This window comes from Homalodisca vitripennis, chromosome 5 (assembly GCF_021130785.1).
Source record: "Homalodisca vitripennis isolate AUS2020 chromosome 5, UT_GWSS_2.1, whole genome shotgun sequence".
In the NCBI taxonomy this organism is placed as follows: Eukaryota; Metazoa; Arthropoda; class Insecta; order Hemiptera; family Cicadellidae; genus Homalodisca; species Homalodisca vitripennis.
The window spans coordinates 24,178,361-24,198,591 of record NC_060211.1 but is presented as its reverse complement, the minus strand read 5'-3'; the positions used below and the strand labels follow the sequence as shown (position 1 = coordinate 24,198,591).

The following is a 20,231-nucleotide window of genomic DNA, read 5'->3' as shown; positions in this document are numbered from 1 at the left end:
AATGGCTCTGCATGACTTTTTGCCTATCTTAAAATGCTGATGTGCAGGCTCAACCTTTGAAGGTTAAAATACTTTTACTAACGAGTTACACCACAAAAACATAATCACAACACTAACAAAATATAATGACATGAACTACACTAAAGTGAAATTTCTTTGCGTTTAATGCTCATTTACAAATTCACATAATTTTAGGTTCTATATTACAAGGTTATATTTGTTTTTATGGCCTCCCATACTATATAAATATAAAAAATAATCTATACAAAGAAACTTTCTTCATAGAGTTTTATGATAAACGGAGATAACAAAAAAATTAAAAACTTAAACAAATTTGTATTACGGCGAAAACAACAATAAAAGTACAAAGAACCCCTATTCACAGTGGCTCGACTAGTTTGTTTACATCGGCAGAGTTTTTGTTGCTCGTCAACAAACCAGTAAATGTACTGCAAAAAAACGGCTGCAATATTGTTTCAAATAGTTCAAACCGAGAAGAAGCAACACAATGCAGAGTCAGTAGAACCCACCAAACTATGCCAATATGTCAGTGAAATGAGACGTAGTACGCCACCCATGCAGTGTCTGTGATTCGTCCGCTAGCGGAACTACAGCACACTGGACAGCATCCGTGTTTCGTCCAGAAAGGGTTAAATTTCTTCCAATGAATTGTCAAACAACGAAGTTGTAATAATTTAATATTGGTAATGAAAGCTTGTTACAAGATAGGGGAAACAGAAAGAAAAAGAAGTCACTAGTTTAAAATAATGTGTTTTACTACAAAATAAAAAATATAAAGGTATCAAATATTAAAACTAAATATAAATTGTTTATGGCTTACGCTAATACTAATGGATGTGCTTCTAATTACTCTTAAGTATTAAGACACACAATTGATTTCTTATAAATAAGTATCAGCTAGTGTAAATGTTTCCACATTTTATTTCCAGGAAGCTTTTGTACTTTTCTTGAAGGCCATTTCTTTCAGTTTAGGAGACAAAATTTTATTGCATATTTAAATGAAACATTTCTTAATGACAGAATGGAAATCTTTATGGCGTATCTAGATGAGAGGTTATTAAGAGTAGATTTATTAAATATTTTCACAGAATTAAACGTTTTTACATTTACATCTAAGAGATTCCAACCCTAAGAACAGCAACCTTTGTACTTTACTTGAAGGCAATCAAGTTTTGTTAGGGTACATTGTTATTATAGATTTAACAATAACATTTTAGAGACATTCTAGAACTTAATAACAAAAATGAACACATTTAAAATATCAAGCTTTGAGCGATACAGAAATGTCTTTGGTTTGCTTTGATTAATACTTTTAAAATACAACTGAGGAATTGCACACATTTAATTATAACAACGGAGACAATGTTCAATAGAGTGTTAACTTTGATTGTCTTCTCATTTTTTAATATACTTGTGGACTTTCCCTCCATATCTTGCCACAAAAGCAGACACGTTGAACTTCCTCTTACAGCCCTCATAATTCATGTAGCGGATTTTCCCGAAAATTTCTCTCTCCCTCCAGCCTTGGTCATGTATACCACAGATTGACCACATACAGCCTACACATAAAGACAATATTATATAACACCCGATAAAAATACAGAAAACATAAAAACAATATTATATACAAAATAGATCAAACCATTTGTAAATTGTATGCAAAAATAAATATCCCTTCCTGCTTAATCTGAAGAAAGAGAGATTTTACATGTAGCTGTCATCTCGAAATCTCAAATTGAAGATACATTATTAGTTGAGACATTCAAGTTGAATCAACCCTTCCTAGCTACGTTAAGTGTACTTTCAAATATTGAGAAACTGCACCATCTTTATACCTTACAAAATTGTTTAAGCATAAGAATTTGTCTGTAAAAATGTGGACTTGTTTAACCCTCTCCCGCTCGCAAGGCATGAATCGGCACGGCCACAACATAGCCACTGCAGCCTAAACGGCACAGATCGGCACGCACTGCTTTATCTACTAGAGCCGATAAGTGCTGCTCTCGAGTAGCAATAGTTTGTACTACTAAGGGTTGTTTGCTATCAGGAGACCATTTACTTTACTTTTACAGTAGATTTATTCCATTATTTTGCTATTTATATTAGTTGTGCGGAAACAATGGCGGGTTGTAGTCGTACACTTCGTGACAGTGAAATCGATCTCGTTATTAGTAGTGATTGCGACGATTCAAGTGAGTGTAGTGATGTACCAGAGCTTTGTGAAGTGGTTGGTGGCATTGAGGATGTAGTTCGGAGTGATCACAGTGGCAGGGGCAGTGACGGCGAGCCAGACAATGACCTTCACCAAGTAACTGCGCAACAAACAACCCGGCGCCCAGCTGTCCGTGTGCCCCCTCCCTGGTCTCGTACAATCAACTTCATTGAACCAATATATAGTAAAATAATTAATATATATAATTATAGTTAATTACAATGACAGAACGTATGTAAGTTGAGACGCCGCGTATTTTGACCGAGCCCGACCGGCAGAGCGAATTAATTGAGGTTAGAAGCACCGTGAGCGCCTGGAAACAATGGGAGCGGGAGAGCGTTAATTACAATCAATATGCAATTGTTTGCAAACATATTTTCTGCTAAAGATTCAATTGTATATTTCTTCAAGCTTTGTTGTTAATTCAGATGTTTTTTTCCGAATAGTTTTTCAACATAGTTTGATTTAATAAATTCTAATTTAGTAATAACATTTGTATTACTGTAATATAATTCACAATAAATAACCTATTGTAACTGATGATGCAAAATTTCACAAAAATTATTTACTTTTAAAAAGTATATAATAAAAAATTGAAATATATTACTTAAAATATTAAATGAATTTGATTCACAAATCATAAAAAAAACAAAAAAAAAAGGTTAAATACATATACTTACCAACGTAACCGCTAGGATCTCTGCCGTCCATGCTATATCTGTCATTGAGGTAAATAGCTGAAGCTAAAGCCTCTTCAGGCGAAGCTGTCCACTCCAGTATCTTCTTGGCCCAGTACATTCGCAAGAATCCATGCATTTTACCTTCCCGGACCAGCTGTATCTGAGCCGAGTTCCACAGATCGTCGTGTGTTTTGCTTTCCTCCAATTCTGACCTTGTATAGACATAGGTTCTTTTGTCTTTCCTGTAACATTACAATATGGTCACAGGTCAACATATTAGTAAGGTACAAAATTGCATGCTTGTAATATTCACTGAAAATGTCATTCCTCTACTATGTATGACACTGAGGCGTTATGGATAATAAATGCCAAATTGGTACATTTAAAACTGCTAAACTAGCAAAGATTAATACTCTCAGTCCCATTTCCCATAAGGATACGCTTAGTGGGCCATTTCTTAACCCAACCTAAACTATCATTTTCACTTATGGTATTATTCTAGAGCTCATCAAAGCTGCCTAGGTTAGCTAACAGTAATAAATCTCAGTCTTATTTCCAAAAAGGATATGCTAATTTGGTGGGCCACCTTTTAATCCAACCTAACCTATCATTTTTACTTATGGTATTGTAGAACTCGTTTTAGGTGCCTAGGCTAACAAAGATTAATATTCTCAGTCTCATTTCCAATAAGGATATGCTAATTAGAAGGGCCACTTTTTAACCCAACGTAGCCTATCGTCACTTATTGTATTGTAGAACTCGTTTTAGGTACCTAGGCTAACAAAGATTAATATTCTCAGTCTCGTTTTCAATAAGGATATGCTAATTGGAAGGGCCCCATTTTAACCCAACCTAACCTATCATTGTCACTTATGGTATTCTAAAGCTCCTCAAAGCTACCTAGGCTAACAAAGATTAATATTCTCAGTCTCATTTCCAATAAGGATACGCTAGTTGGAAGGGCCACTTTTTAACCTAACCTAGGTTGTCACTTTCGGTATTCTAGAGCTCCTAAAAGCTGCTTAGGCTAGCAAAGATTAATAATCTGTCTCTAATTTCTAATAAGGATACACTAATTTGGTGGGCTACTTTTTGATGTTACTTATGATCGTTCAGTATTTTTGGCCCAGTTATAAGCTCCTTTGATACCATCATATTTTTTGAAATGCAAAATTATAATTTAAGAATTGCAAGAATTACATTAACAAAATTCTGATCTTACTTGTGATCGTTCAGTGTTTTCTTGGCCCAGTCATAAGCTCCTTCGATACCATCATATTTTTTGAAATGCAAAATTATAATTTAAGAATTGCAAGAATTACATTAACAAAATTCTGATCTTACTTATGATCGTTCAGTATTTTTTTGGCCCAGTCATAAGCTCCTTTGATCCCATCATATTTTTTGAAATCCAAAATTATAATTTAAGAATTGCAAGAATTACATTAACAAAATTCTGATCTTACTTGTGATCGTTCAGTGTTTTCTTGGCCCAGTCATAAGCTCCTTCGATGCTGTCATATTTTTTGTTGTAGTAACAAAAATTGTCAGACAGTTCTCGCCGGATGACTGCTTCTTCTACAAATGCATCAACACTCTCCTTGTGGCTGGAACCTAACTTTTTCACACACAGTATTGCTCTTTGAACTGAAATTTGGCCTGTAACATGTAAATACACATGTATTAAAAAAGAGTGCCTATGTTTTTATTTAATGGCCTATATTTATGTAATGTTAGAATTTGGAAACAAAATAGAGGAAATTTTGTGAACAAGGTACTCCTCTGAACAACTTTTCTAACTATGCTTTCTTTTGTATGCGTAGCGATGATTAATTTGTGTTTACTAAATCCAATTTTTAATGAGCAACCAGTACAACTAATAACAGATAGCTTTAAAACTATTGTGTTTTAATTTTGGCATCTATATTTTAATTATTTTTATGAATTTTATTAGGTTTGTTTATTATACAGCCAAGATTGATAGAAGTTTTAAATGTCAGTTAATATCTTTCATGCATTAATAACAATGATCTTGTCGTTATAGTTTTTAAGATATTGTATTTTAATGTAATTGACAGTTTTATTCTTTCTAGTTGTTTTTGTAATGCTTTATTAGTATTTCAAAATTCTTAGTTCTACGCTATTGATTTAGTAATAATTTCATAGTTTATGTTTAAATACAAGGTTTCTTAGTTAAATTTTGTCTTATGATGAAGGTTCTACTAACTGATTGACAGATGTTTGTTACTCAACCAACCAAAGTGAAAATAGGGAGACAGATTGCTGAGGGCGTTGACAGTCGGGTCGTTGCGCTTGGAGCCGAACAGTTTGATGCGTTTGTTGCAGAACTCCTGCAGGACAGAGATGCCAGCCTTGTAGCCAGGCACAAAACCTGTCACTGGTGCTACACTGAGGTCCATTTGGAGACTCTTTTCTGCTGCCTCCCAGTCAATCTAACAACAATCCCAGTGTCGTGTGAAATCAGTGGTACTGAGAAGCCCTATCCTACATTTTAAATATCAACAATAACTCATGAACATTAAAATTTAAACTTACTTGTTTAGGATCTACATCCTACAAAAGATTTTAAAATAAAATTTTTTAACAGGTTCAAGAACAATAATTGTGTGAGTGATTAAAACTTAATAAAAAATCTAATGATGTTATTGTTAAAGTGAACACTATTATCGTCATGTCCAGGATCAGTAATGAAACCTGAGCGTAATTTATTATTTACACTGAAGTTTATTGCTGAACCTGGACACAATATTAATAGTCCACTTAACAATAAAATCATTATTTTTTTTGTTATATCTGAAATTACTCACACAACAGTTTTTGAACTTGTCCTAACTTGTCATTTCCAAAAACTTTAATGGGCAAAAACTTACTGGCTCCTAAGCCAGTAAGTTAAGCAAAAAATTGCCCAGAATATAAACCTTTCAAAATGTAGTTTACCTCAAATTCAAAGGAAATATTAGGAGTGTGTTAACACGTATACACAATGGTTGTTGTGTAAGATCACAAGTACCCAATGAGATACATGTCGTCGTAACACGTTAACAACATTCTGAGCACATGTTTGAATCCTACTCTTTAAATTATTTGAAGTTATGTTTTTATAAATGTTAAAAGTAAAATAGAAATGGACAAAGGATAGCATCAGATAACTACGTAAAATATGATAATTGGGACTTAAAATTGGACCATTGATTACAAGGTTTTTCTATCAAATTTAAATAGTTTAAATACAGTAGAGATATGAAATGATAGTAAAAGATATACATTTTTTTTTTAATTTGTACAAAATTCAATTACATCACATTAAATAAACATTTGATTTGCCATGAATCCAGTTGTCCCATTATCTTAACTACCAAACGTCACCATATGTACAGTTTGATAAAAGTATTATTTATTGAAGTCAAGTCACTAACTTTACTATGAATTAACTTTATTGTAGTGGATAGCCAATGTAATAATCTTTCATCATCAACCCTTACCCCTTATCTCCTACATCTCAAAACAGCCAATTCAAGAGCCATCTTATAAGACAAACAAATTTTCAGTAGTGTTACATGACTGGCTATCTAGAAATCCATTCTATAAATTGGACGAATATCATAAAACTATCAAAGATGTGATATGAAATTGTAGCCTACGAAGTAGTAAGAAGTTGCACAACATTTAATCTGAATAGTTAGTACTTGTATTATATCTACTTTTTAATACTCGAATATATCTAAGGATAAAAACTTTGAGAATGACTGTTTAAACAAAACGACAATATCTATTGCAATGTACGTAACATGCTGAAGGATAAATAAAATGTCTTATTACTTTAAAAGCTCATCACCTTATCAGCCTTGAGCTTTCCGGAGAACGGATGTTTCACAACGGGCGGAAACTGGGTGAGGAACTCCGGCAGCTGGCGGGTAATCTTCCCTCTGATAGTTCGGGCCCCATACTCTAGTTTGTCAGACGCTGTCCAGCAAGGCACGATATTGTGTGCATCCACCTAAGTTGCAACAGAGTGCACACAGTGGTTAGCTCAATGACATTCTGAAACAACGAATATGGCACAATGTAACACACATACACTTTCGTTTTTAATCTATAATTATGGTTATATTATGTAGTGACGAGTAAATCAATAAAATTATTGTCCGTTTTAATTAAAGGTTTGTAGTTCGTTTACAATAAAAAGAACTCAGAGAATCAGGTTAAGGGGATTCACCACTGAAAACATACTTTTTTTTAAATACACAATAAAAATAGCTTAACCATTTTTTTTCTAGTGTGTAGTAGGCTAACAAAAAATACAAAAATATAAAACGGCCAAATAGTTGTCACATACAGCCTACAGTGAATAAAAACGGGGGTTTTTCGCGTTTTTCAGACCATATTTAAAATTGATATATCTAAGAAAACTATCCAACATATTGCACTACTCATGGTCTAATTTTGAAGATATGGATCTAATCTAAATATTTAGGTAGATTTATCATGGTAGCATTATTCGTTTTAATAAAATAATTTAGTAAACTTTAGACTTTTTAAAAAAAAACATGCATATATATAAAATTATGTTTCTATTCATCATATATACCTAAAAGTCTAATTCTACCTAAATATTTAGAAAAAGATCTACTTAATATGTGGTAAAAATATGAACTTTCTATCTCAATTAGTTCCCAAGATATATCGATTTTTGTCAGAAAATTTATGGAAATTCAAACTTTTGGAAAACTGCAATAAAAGTAAACGTAGGTTCAACACTAATATATCACGTATATTTTTTAGTTTATTGTTCTGAAATAAATTTGTACAATATATTAGGTCAAAAGGTTGTATTATACATCAATATTAGGTCATATTATTATGTCAGTGTTCAATAAAATACAAATATATATATTAATATATATATATATATATAAATTGTAAAATAAAACAGAGTTTGGTCGGTGACGTAGGTTGCAGGTTGCACCTCATACCGCTTTGCAATATTGTCCTTATTTCTTCTAGCAACATTTTTTTTTTATTCTTGACTCTTCCCATATTTCATGGCATAAAAATGAACTAAACTTCACTCAATACAAACAGCCTGAAACTCAACAGTAGAATGACAGATGACAGAACACAAATTGTTTTGTTTTTAATCTATTACTACTTCTTCTTCTTCTTCTTCAGCATAGAGTAATGAAAATAAAACAGTACAATTGATATGCGTATTAAACTAGATTTAAATATCTGGTTTACATATTTATAATGAAATATATAAAAGAAATTATGATGTTTTTAGTAAAAAATAAGGTATCTAGTAAAAATGTGAAATTTTGGACATTGACGCGCTTGCAAAAAACGTTATTTTTTTTCATACTTAGGGTTAAAATATAGGTCTTAGGATACTATGTTTTTGTTCAGTAGGTTCCAAATGACAAAATATGACAAAAAAAACTTTTTTTGAATATTTCATATTTTTTCCTTATTTTCAGTGGTGAATCCCCTTAAGTTCACTACACACTATACAAGGTCATTTTCAAATTCTAATTTTGTCTGCAGTTGGTAATAAACCCATCCTTGAAGAAAAGAGGAAGAAAAGTGTATAGACAACATTTTTTATCTTCTTTGGAACAATTCTGCTTATGTAAAACCCTGAGTGTTCGTACCAGGTCCAATGTTACGTAACAGTGTCCTTTTCTTGTTTAATAAGACAAACAATGGTGTTTCTGAAATGAAAGAACTGTAATAAGAGATGAGTGCACTAGAGCATGTATATGAGCATGACTCATGGACACTATCTATGACAATAGTTGTTTTAGTTGAGAACAATTGTCATTTCATGAGTTAAAAAATATTTCATAGCCATTAAAATCTATTTCTCTAGTATATAATATTGTTAAAATATACATTATGTTTTCATCTCAGTTAACAAATTTACATTAAATGCTTTACATTAATTTTTACTTTGGAACCTGAATGAGCTTGTGATTTATTTTCGATGGAAGATGTCAGAAATAGTAGGTTCAGACTCACAGAACATTCGTGTGTTAATTATTATTATCCTAACTATAACATACATGCCACAATATACAACAAAACTGTTACCAAAAGTAATCATAATACACAATAACAAAAGAGAATATAATGAAAATTATTACCAGGATGTTGAATTCATGCTAAAGAAAGGAAAAACACCAACACAAACTTACATGAAACTATGTGCATTGTATGACAGCTTTTATACTTTTATAGATACAGACATTATTTATTTTTGCACATGATCAACACAAAGGAGTCACTAGTTAAACAAAAGATGTCTAAGTCCTCAGGAATTGTGCTGCATGTTTCTGAACCCATATCGTACAGCTTTTTCTGTCAGAGTTTGTAATAACAACCGTCTTGAAGAGGTTTTTCGATCTTATACCAATCGTTACTTCCTGAAGGAGATCAGAACAATTGAGTTCTGAAGGACTAGCTGTTGTAGGAACACATATTCCATGACACACCTTGTTTTTAAGTAAAGGTAAATAAATGCAAGAAAGATTTCAAAGACAGTTCATGAGAGGCGCATAAGCATAACCTAACGACGTATGGTGGGGTAATTATTTTGAAATAATTTATGTAGATTATATTTGTAGAATATAAGATTGTAGATACAACTAAAAATGTAGTAGTTTTCCCAAATGCTTATTACTCAGTATAGTACTAAATGCAAAAGAATCACCATACACACAAGTTTTACGCAGGAAGTGATAGATTGGACACTCAACATAGGTGAGGTGAGTATAAGTAATTGATGTTATTCTACTTTCTTTAAACATCAATACACAATATCAATTAATACTTAAAATAAATTGTGGATGACTCAACTATTTTTATTTCCCAAAACTGGAATCTACAGTAAGAGTAAAATAAAACTGGAGTACATTTTTTTTAACTATTGAACAAAACAAGATTTTTATTTTGATAAATTTTAACAATTTTTGTAAGTATCCATTTCAAGACTGATAGAAAACTGTTCTTATAGCCCTAATACCTTATTTCAATGGTTCGTAATCTCTCCCTCTTCCTTACCCTTAAGGGTACACGAAAAGTTTTAGTGGGTACGAAAAAGGGTTCACAATCACATTAAGTTAAAATTTAAAGATAGTGGATATTTTGAAAATATGAAAATTCTTAGCAGCTTTTAGGCACTTTACAATCGAGAAAACATCTTCAGAGGGCTCAAAATGAGCCCTTTTCTACTTTAAAGGTTAATAACCAAGTGTATTACTTGAGAAAGTGTAGTTAAAACTTTTATTTTTAAAGATAACCTCCCCCATATTCAATTAACTATTTAATTGACTTCTTCAAACAGATTGTACATTGTACAGAAATTCAATATTGTACTAAGCATCACTTGCCTGAATGAGAGGAACTTCCTTAGGTAAGCTTTTCTTCAATGTTTGGGCCCAGCTGAGACAATCTCTGAGTGGCATAAAATCCACAACTACAGCTCCAATTTTGTTCTTCTCAACAAAACCTGGTAGCACCTCTTCACCATTCCCGATCAATAAGTGGAACTCAATATTGAGTGATTTACACTCAGATGCTACCTCTTCCAAACCTGGAACATGGGCATTTAACTCGCATCAAACACTTGAGGAAAACAAATAATTTAATTGCCAAATTAAATAGGGTGACAGGTCTCTCCCTCCACAAGTACATCAACACAGATAAATAAATAAGTATGGAAGCGTTTTTTATTCATTTATGACTCAAATAGGGAAATTATACTTTTTAATTAAATGTAATATAAGAAATATTTTGTGTTTTTTAATAATTCATTTCTTGAGGAATTTAGAAATTTGTTAGAAATAAATAACACATCACTCTCTGAAACCATAACTTGTGTACATATGGTAAAAATTTCACATTTTTATCTGCAGCTGTTTTTATTTGGCCCTAATTACCAAATTTCCTAAATTTCCAATTTTAAATGCCTGTAATTGCCCTGGAGTTATTACAAAGAAGTTTATACTCTCCCTGTCATAAGGAAAGCTAAAGATCTGTAAATTTTAAATACAAAAATATTTTACTAACCAAAAATGTATTGCACTGCCTCAACCTAGAAATTCCCCATACAGCATCCTGTATCCTATAAAAGGGGTTTACATTTTTAACAACCAGCAGATGAGTATACCTCAGCCAACTTGTATGAATGTATACATAAACGCAGCAAACTTGCAAAAGTGTACCTTAAAATTTTGATATATTGATATCTGCAACAGAAACAAAATGGCGGCTGCCAACTACAATGCAAAGAAAGAGAAAGTGAAATTAGGGATCACTACACCATCTTTGGTATTCTGGACAAAAGTGTTGAATTTCCACAGGAGGACCTGATGGTTTGTTCTCAGCGGTTTGTAGAACTGCCTCATGGTTCACTTTCGGGGTGCGCTGCAACCCTTTAGGCTAAGTGCATGGAAATAGACCGCCCCTTGGAAGAAGAAGGTACACTTTTTAATATGTTTCCAACTTATATAAAAATATATAAACAAATTTGCTATGATGCTGTTCAAAAATGTAAACATCTTCGTGGGACACTCGTTATTTTAGTTAATGCATTTGTAAATATCAACTTCTTTCAATTCTCCAAACTGTAAATTATATTAGTAAATAAAACAATTATCATATAAAAGAGTGAAACGTACTTTCTTTTTTTGTAACAAATAAAATATATGAGAGATACAAAGCTATTAATACAATATTAAAATTAAAGATACTATATTTAAAGTGTCTTTTAATTATATTTAGTCATCTACTTATATATGTGAGCTATGAATAAATTAAGTATTCTACCCCCAATAAAGGTGACTATATTTTTTTAGAAGGATTCGTTTAGAAGAAATATTTTATTAGACAATTTTACCTTTAAATAAGAACTTGTAATGCCTTATTGTGGCATCTAAAAACTTTGGCTTCACACAGAAACATATATGAAGAGGTATTTCATTCTTGAGCGCCAACTTTTGAGCAAATAGGAAAGCCCAATTATCTGAAAACAAAACAGTATATTTTAGACAGTTTCTGAAAAACATTTTTCCTATAGGAAATATTTGCATAATTCAAATAAATAACAATACAGTACAATCGTTATTCAGATGAATTGGGACTGGAAGTGATCGAAATGAACAAAAATTTGAATAAACCGTGAATACAGTAAATAAATTACAGATGATAAGGAATTTACTTGTTACAAATATATAAGTAAAAGAGAGCCAATGTAATATTTTGTTTTATAGAGATTAATTATTAAGAAAACAAATCAAGTAAAAAAATAAGACTTTGTTCACTGTTTTGTACTTCTGATCTATTTTAGAGCATTCATTCTTCTAATGTCAAACCTTTCATGAAAATCAAAGTGTATGAGTAAAACAAACATTAATTTTCGTTGACTTGTAACAACAGTTATTTTAAATATTAATCAATATAATAAATATAACCATAAAAAGTTCCCAAAAAACAAACTCATTTTATAAGACTATTAGAGCAGTCTAAGTTGCTGTTGTCTAAGTTAACAAACAGTATATTAAAAATATTTTATTTGTGTTCCGATAATCTTACATAAGTACATATGTGTGGAAAAACATATCGATTTGTGAACAATTATCATGGATCCTTCTTTTACCTGGACAATATCCTGGCTTGCATTACTGCATCAAAGTGCTCTTACCCAAGCAATAATAATAAAAAAATAGAACTTCAGACTCTGATTCTATTAATTAATTTAACAGAGTATGACATTTTTACAATGTATTTAAATCAATAAATTTCACATAACACGAGTACAAATTTGTCTGTGTAAGCAGCGAAAGCAATGAAAGTTATTGAACGACGCCCTTACTGAAAATAACTTTCAGTAGTGCACTGAAATGGTTTGCACAAGAGAAGTAGGCATCGAAGAATGAATTTTGAAGAAGATATAGATAATGATAGATAAACATTATTCCATCCTCAATATGGTTACTTTCTAGAAACCTCTTAGGCTGCTGTTATCAACAAACACAATGCCTTAAATGTCAATATATACATAATACAAAAAATAAAAATATGAAGGAAAATTTAATTACACACTATAGTAATACAAAATTACCTTGCACTCTCTCATCTCGAAACATCCAATACACTACTCCCTCAGCCCAGTCAGGCACATCTTGAGCGGAAGACAGGATTTTCACACGTTTCTTGTTGAACTTGAATTCTAAAACTGACTCAGCTGCCTGTAATATATTGGATACAGAATTTAAATTCAGTTGTTTTAAATATATTGTTAATTTAAACCTATAAGTACCAGACTTAGTTTTATCCACCCCATTTACATCCACAACATATAAATACACTAGTTCAATAAAATATGACAGAATGTCTAGTCTAGTGTACTAGATTTTCTCAAGAAATTCAGAGAGAGAGATGGTTGAATTGAAATTAAATATAATCTAGTAGTTCATTTTGCCAATAATGTGAAGTTATGGTTAAATCGTCAATACAATCTTTATAGTAGACCAATATCTTACTTTTTTTCTTTCGTCTGCCAATATCCGCACATAATCGCTCTTATCAGTTTTGCTGACATCACCAGATAACTTAAGCTTCTTAGGAGATGGCTCTTCACTCCCCATTACAACTGAAAAATAATATTCAACTTGTTTAGTATTCATCACAAATTTAGTTAGTTGATACTACATTTGATCAAATTAAGCCATCTATTATATTTGGTCTATTTTTACAAATAAACTTCCATCTATCCTGAAAATTCCATTGATTATAACTTTATTAACTCATAAAACTGTTATCTTAAAACAAAATATATTACAATGGATAGATAAATTGATACAATATTTGTATATTGTTACAAAACTGCATGGGGCTACACCTGCCAATGTCATAGTTCGTACTGACAGTGACGAACAAAAAATATACCTTTAGATCAATAGAATATAAAATTCCCAAAGACTGATCTCTAAATTTTGAGAGCTAAAAATATTATAAGTTCATCTAAAAATATTATTCCTAAGTACCATTGCAATTACCGACAACTCCCCACTACCCTAAAAGTACACATAGAATTTTAATTCATATTACGAAGTAAAAGAAAACAACACAACGCCTTTTCTGTCCATTCTGTTACAATAATAAGTATACTAAAGTGCACTCTATTTAACACTATTTTTTACATTGAATATGCAGAATAACATCACTTACTCAAACCAGAAAAGAGAAAGAATGGCTATTTCTTTAAACATTCAGGAATCTAACCATTTAGGAAAAGCAGCACCGAGATGTCTGAAGTAGTTGCACAACGTCAAAAGGACTGAAATAACAGGGGAAAAATTGTAAACTTCACCATGGTGGTAGAAACTGTAGCCAAAATGATGAAAAACAGACAAAGCATCATAAAACTCTTTAAAAATTACCTTGAAATGTAGTTGGTAGACCTACTCTTCCCACTTGCATTCTCTCATTAACATTGATAACCCTACTATCCCCTTTATTTACACCTGTGTTGCCCTTTAGTTTGTTATGCTTCCACATAAACCCCGATCCCCTAGATTGATAGATTAATTGAGATATAACCAAATATATGCTTAACGAACACCTAAAAATTCTTTCTAAAAACAAAATTATACTATTTTAAGAAATTGTTAGAATTGGTTTTAGATTGTTTTAGGCAATGTGGCTACAACTAACATAACACCACTAATTTAATAAAGGGCAAAACTAATATAATCATAACCTTCTAAATACATTTTTGTATGATTAACCTACTTAAAAAATATATCATCAAAATATCGGTAACACATGATTACACAATGAAGAATAGCCTACTTTCATTCTGATGAAACAGTATGACCAATTAAAAACGAATACATATATTTTGTAATATTTTAATTGCAATAGAAAACGTAAACAATAAGTGGCTAGGATCGGACCACTTCGCTATCCTGGTATTAGGTAACTGGGAAACTAATAACATAGTGGCACAACAGATTAGCAGGTATAAAAAAAAAGATCATTGTATTAAATTTTCTGAAGTATTTCTATCGCCTTACCATTGTATATGTGTAATACAGTTCATTTTAAATATTTCAATACAAATTTATTTACTTTTTTGGTATTTATTTACAATACCGTGACCATGGAAAATGGACTTTTTTTCATGGGTTGGGCATTTATAGCCTAGTATTATTATCACAGGTGCATATAAACTGGGGGGAAAGAATATTATTGTATTATATTGATGCCTTTCGGGCATTATTGCGTTAAGGAGCAGGGGCATCACGTGATCTGAGATTCGACTTTTGCAAGCTCGAGTTAATTTTTTTTCTAAAAGAGCAAGCAGTGCGCAGCACTGCGCAGCGGGCAAGCATCGTTGACAGGATTAACGTACTAGTCTGCATCATTTCAGTAACTTATCACTTACCTTAATGAACATCCAACACAAAGGTGTGCCATTACCACTACTGAACTAGGAGGTTAAGAATAGACACGGAGGAACAAAATAGTTCAAAATGGCGTCCCTTCTTTATTTGAGAGAGCTGCAGAGTAATACCAAACTGTCAAATATGGATAGTGTTGCCAGAGGTACTGTCAAAAACAGAGTTTTCAGAGAATTTCAAAAATTCGTAACTCCTTTGATTTTTGTTGCCGACTAATTTTTTTTTCACTATTGTTTTCAGGAAAAATTGTAGTTTTCAGGAAAAAAAAATGAACATACCTTTCCATGGTCACGATATTGTAAATTGATACCACTTTTTCTTCTAAACAAATGTGTGAATCGGTGTATGTTAAGACACTAAGCCAAGAAAAGCTCATTTTACATGTAAGTGATTTATTTTGTGATATAGTAAATATTTTGTACAATAATATAAATAAAACTGATTGTTTGAATCTCAATATATAAATTTATTGTTAGAATATTATGGTAGGGAAAGCTCAGTGTAGATACACAAGTGGTAGTATATTTTGTAATGCCGCAAATATATTACATAATTTGCTACAAAAACATGTTTACTGCAACATAAATTTTAATATAATAAATGTGTTCATAAAGGATTTTTTATTAGATTTTCTGAAGTTTTTGTTTTCACAACCTAACATACAAATATCTTATCCTATAATACAGTTCAAATTATGTCATCCATAAACTTATTTACTTTGTGTTATAAATAAATGTGTGAATAACTCACGCATGTAGATCTATCTCAGTTTACTTGCAACTTAATAAAGTTAGTCCAATGTCAGTCAGAAACAGCATGACGCTAATACCCAGTACTAAACAAAATAACAGTCTGTATGGTTGGTAATATATTATTGGGAAATCAATTATACAGCTTGCTTGGCTAGTAACATGTAACCAAAGTAACAGATTACTGGAACCTAGCCTAATATCAATTGACAGCCAGTCCATCGGCTCGTTTAAGTGTCGATGCTATGGGTGTACAATTGGTAAAAACTCTTGTATTTATTGAACGTTTTTGAGTGTGGATCGTGTAATTTTACGGATTTTATATTTTTAGTTTAGCGTACTAATTGATAATTTTATGCTGTAATCGTGTTTTAGGGCCTCGTATAATATTATGTTGTGTCATTAGTAACATTATACTCCACTGAATGTATTAATCAGCTCCTTTACAAAGCAACAGCTAGCGACATGCATTGTTTGCTTATTTTTATCCGTCAAGGATAGACTGGTTGCATAATATTCAGTAAACGAATTGTAAATTAAAGAAAAATTTAGTCAGCCTATTCATGTTTACACTTTCCTGTGTATAAACAAACATTTAAAATATATTGTACAAATTATTTGCCTTCTTTGTATAAAAATTTATCCTTAACTTAATTACTTTATTGCTTACTTATTTTATTATCCTCATGTATGAGTAAAACATTATCACCATAATTTTTATTTTAGTAATATAAATAAATTTGTAGGCCGAAATAAACCAAATAAATTGGTTTCCTAGAGTAAAATTATTATTTAATTCCATCCCAAAAATTTCCAAACTATACAAACATTGTTTGTATTAAAATTTAATAAATACATTTAAATAAATATAAATTTATATAGATAGGCCTACTGTTCATATTTAAATAAACAACATACAACACATCAACTAGCTTTTAGTTACTGGGACCCAGGATAGAAATATCTCAAAAGATGGCAAATACAAGATTAATACTGTACATTATTATTGCACAATGTTATCTATGCTAAGGTAGATTAATATATTCTCCTAGTATTAGTGCATTTTCCTTTTTGAATTAAATAAATAAACTCACCACGGTGAAATTTAGATTTAAACAGAACCAGGTACCAGGTTAGATGCTTGGTTAATTTAAGAATTCAAAAAGTTAACTTAGATCTAAATAACCACTAATCTAGAAAATAGAGAACAACCGCTTATTTTGATTGCGCAACCGCCAAAGAGCGAACTGGAACTGACTATTGTCTGGACTGGAGGTAAAACAGTGGAACAATTTGGCATAAGTGACTAACAAGACAACAGCAAGGCATTTTTTTTAATTCTTTACATTAAGGTATCTTTGGCCAAGGTAAACAAAAGTAGAACCATAACCTGTGATTTGACTGTACAATTAAAGTCATATGGTATAAATGAAAAATAATCCAAATCTATAAAAATAACATAGATGACATAACAAAAAAAGAATGAAATATTGTATATTATACAACCTTTGACTGTATATACGCTAAAATATAAAAGTCAAAGCTAAAAATATAACTAACATTATCACAGATAAGTACAACTCATAGTGTAAAAATTACAGAACAAAATAGAGTGGAAAGTCAGTTTTAAAGTCGTTACAAAGATCTGATTTCAATACACTCTCCTTCTCGGTAAACTAAATGATATAGTCTGAGCTTCCTAACTTAGAGGTCACCGATAAAAATCCTAGGGAGTTCCAATATTTTATAGACATGATATACAATGTTCATAGAAACCTGCATAGCTGAACGCTAAGGCTTGAAAATGAGTAAAAAGGCACTCTCGCGTTGTAGTATTCACTCTAGTTCGCTGGAAACTGAAAACTGGGGACCCCACTTACAGACACCTCACACGTGGCTACAATTTCATATATTTTAATACCAAATTAATACTACAAAAAACTAGTAATAATTATACCAAATTTGGTTTGTAAACAGTTTGCTCCAATCGTTCGATTATTGTATATTGTCATACATTATTAGCATAAAACATTAATGGCTATGTAGCTACTAGATTTTAACAAGTTAAAAAAACTAAGAAGCCTGTTCATAATTTAACAAAAACAGAGTGCGTTGCATTAAATTTGCTGGAACAATTCATTTATTTGGCCAAAACTAGAGGAATTGTTTGTTTACCTATGTTATCGCTTGTTTAGCATTTCATGTGTGCGATAAAACAAATAGAAGGACTATAAAATCATACGAACGTCAAAACTAAATTAGAGGTTCGTTAGTGTGCACAAATTCGTAGTACCTATTACTTTTGTACAAAATGATTTTCACGCTACTTACCAATTACTGCATTAGCATCTCATGTTCGTCTAGCCATGTGAGTTAGCGGCACCTGTTAAAAATAATTTACAAACGTATCACAATTGTTTCTTACCTTTTCTTGTTTGGTATCTATGTTCGAGGTAGCAAAAACAAAGTATGTACCAGTAATTACTCTACCCATTTACCAGACCAAAAACTAGAGAATCATTTGTTTAGCTATTTTAGCGCTTTTTGGCATTTATGTGTTAGATATAACACATGCGAAGTCTCCAAAATCACACCAAACTCGCTTAAAAAATACGCTAGAATGTAGTAAAATATGTTTTTAATTATTATTTTTATTTATATGGGATGATTTGTTTCGCACTCTATTCGCACTCTATTACTAGTACACAAAATATTTTTGAATATATGGGTATAAAAATGTACAATGTTTTACCAAATAATATCAAGAAACTGCCGTACAATAAATTTAAATTAGGAGTTAAGAGCTTCCTAGTCGAAAACTGTTTATATGAGGTCTGTGAGTATTTTGACTTAGTTAAATCTAACTTTAACTGGAAAATATTCTAGCCTTAGTGATCTTTGACCATTGTTATGCTGTACAGTCTACAACAATAAAAAACAGTAGCAGTCGTGGGACTGCCGATAGAAGTGAAACGGAACTATTAAGTTGAGAGTAATTAACAATACGTTATAGTAGCAGTTACATCTGTAATTGTAAAATGTGACGCATTTTTAATTTTCTAATTTTAAAATCCACGAAAAAATATTATCAAATAACTAGAAATCTATTTTACCACGCTAGTAAGAATAAATCTTATACCGTAATAATACTCATTTTCATGATGAAGAGGTTAAATATTAAAAACATAATTAAAATGAATAATGCTAAATTTTAAATACAAATATTCGTACAAATATTAAAAATGTTCAAAAATGTATTTGTTGTTTTCATTATTCATTTATCTGTATAAAAAAATGTTGTAATTGCTCAATATTAATAGTTAGTTAAACATAGAATACAGTGAGTAAACACCGAGGTGAACAACAGTGAGTTGAACACCGTTGTAAATAATACAGTTGATTGCTACGGATAATTATTTAAAAATTTAAAAGTATATAATTGCAATAACAATTAAACCCACAATAATTTTTAAAAACTAATAAATTAGTTAAATTAACTTGGTTCTTTCGTAAAGGTATTTTTATTGCACAATAAACTAATTTATTGAGTTAATACGGTATCAGTGAGCCAATGCGCCAACTACAGTTCCGGCAGAAACGTTCACTCATCATTCATACGCTACTACAGGCTAAACTAAACTTCCAATAAAAAAATGATAAATTACAAAAAAAAATATTCATCTATTTTCACACAACTTTCTCGCTGACAAATTTTGTCTGACCAAAAATAAAAAAAAACAGTAGCAGTCGTGGGACTGCCGATAGAAGTGAAAACGGAACTATTAAGTTGAGAGTAATTAACAATACGTTATAGTAGCAGTACATCTGTAATTGTAAATGTGACGCGTTTTAATTTTCCAATTTTAAAATCCACGAAAAAATATTATCAAATAACTAGAAATCTATTTTACCACGCTAGTAAGATAAATCTTATACCCTAATAATACTCATTTCATGATGAAGAGGTTAAATATTAAAAACATAATTAAAATGAATAATGCTAAATTTTAAATACAAACAAAATATTCGTACAAATATTAAAAATGTTTTAAAAATATATTCGTTGTTTTCATTATTCATTTATCTG

General features: G+C 31.1%; 1 protein-coding gene across 1 annotated transcript; it reads right to left on the bottom strand.

The window, feature by feature from the left end:
• Nucleotides 1–1,068: 1,068 nt before the first annotated feature.
• On the bottom strand, nt 1,069–17,468 carry LOC124361862 (deoxyribodipyrimidine photo-lyase-like). The gene is made up of 10 exons (XM_046815903.1): nt 17,239–17,468; nt 13,473–13,582; nt 13,052–13,178; nt 11,828–11,953; nt 10,320–10,522; nt 6,770–6,931; nt 5,171–5,366; nt 4,380–4,572; nt 2,914–3,155; nt 1,069–1,580 (listed from the first exon to the last, which is right to left on the bottom strand). The coding sequence occupies exons 2-10, from the start codon at nt 13,575–13,577 to the stop codon at nt 1,417–1,419; spliced, it is 1,518 nt and encodes a 505-aa protein (XP_046671859.1). The 5' UTR covers nt 13,578–13,582; nt 17,239–17,468; the 3' UTR covers nt 1,069–1,416.
• Nucleotides 17,469–20,231: the final 2,763 nt, after the last annotated feature.

Excerpts from the sequence above, each read along its gene's own strand:
- LOC124361862 (XM_046815903.1), bottom strand. The coding sequence starts at position 13,577 with ATGGGGAGTGAAGAGCCATCTCCTAAGAAGCTTAAGTTATCTGGTGAT. Across the intron at positions 4,573-5,170 it reads GTCTCCCTATTTTCACTTTG|GCCAAATTTCAGTTCAAAGA; the intron begins GTTGGTTGAGTA and ends TACATGTTACAG. Across the intron at positions 1,581-2,913 it reads AGATCCTAGCGGTTACGTTG|GCTGTATGTGGTCAATCTGT; the intron begins GTAAGTATATGT and ends CTTTATGTGTAG.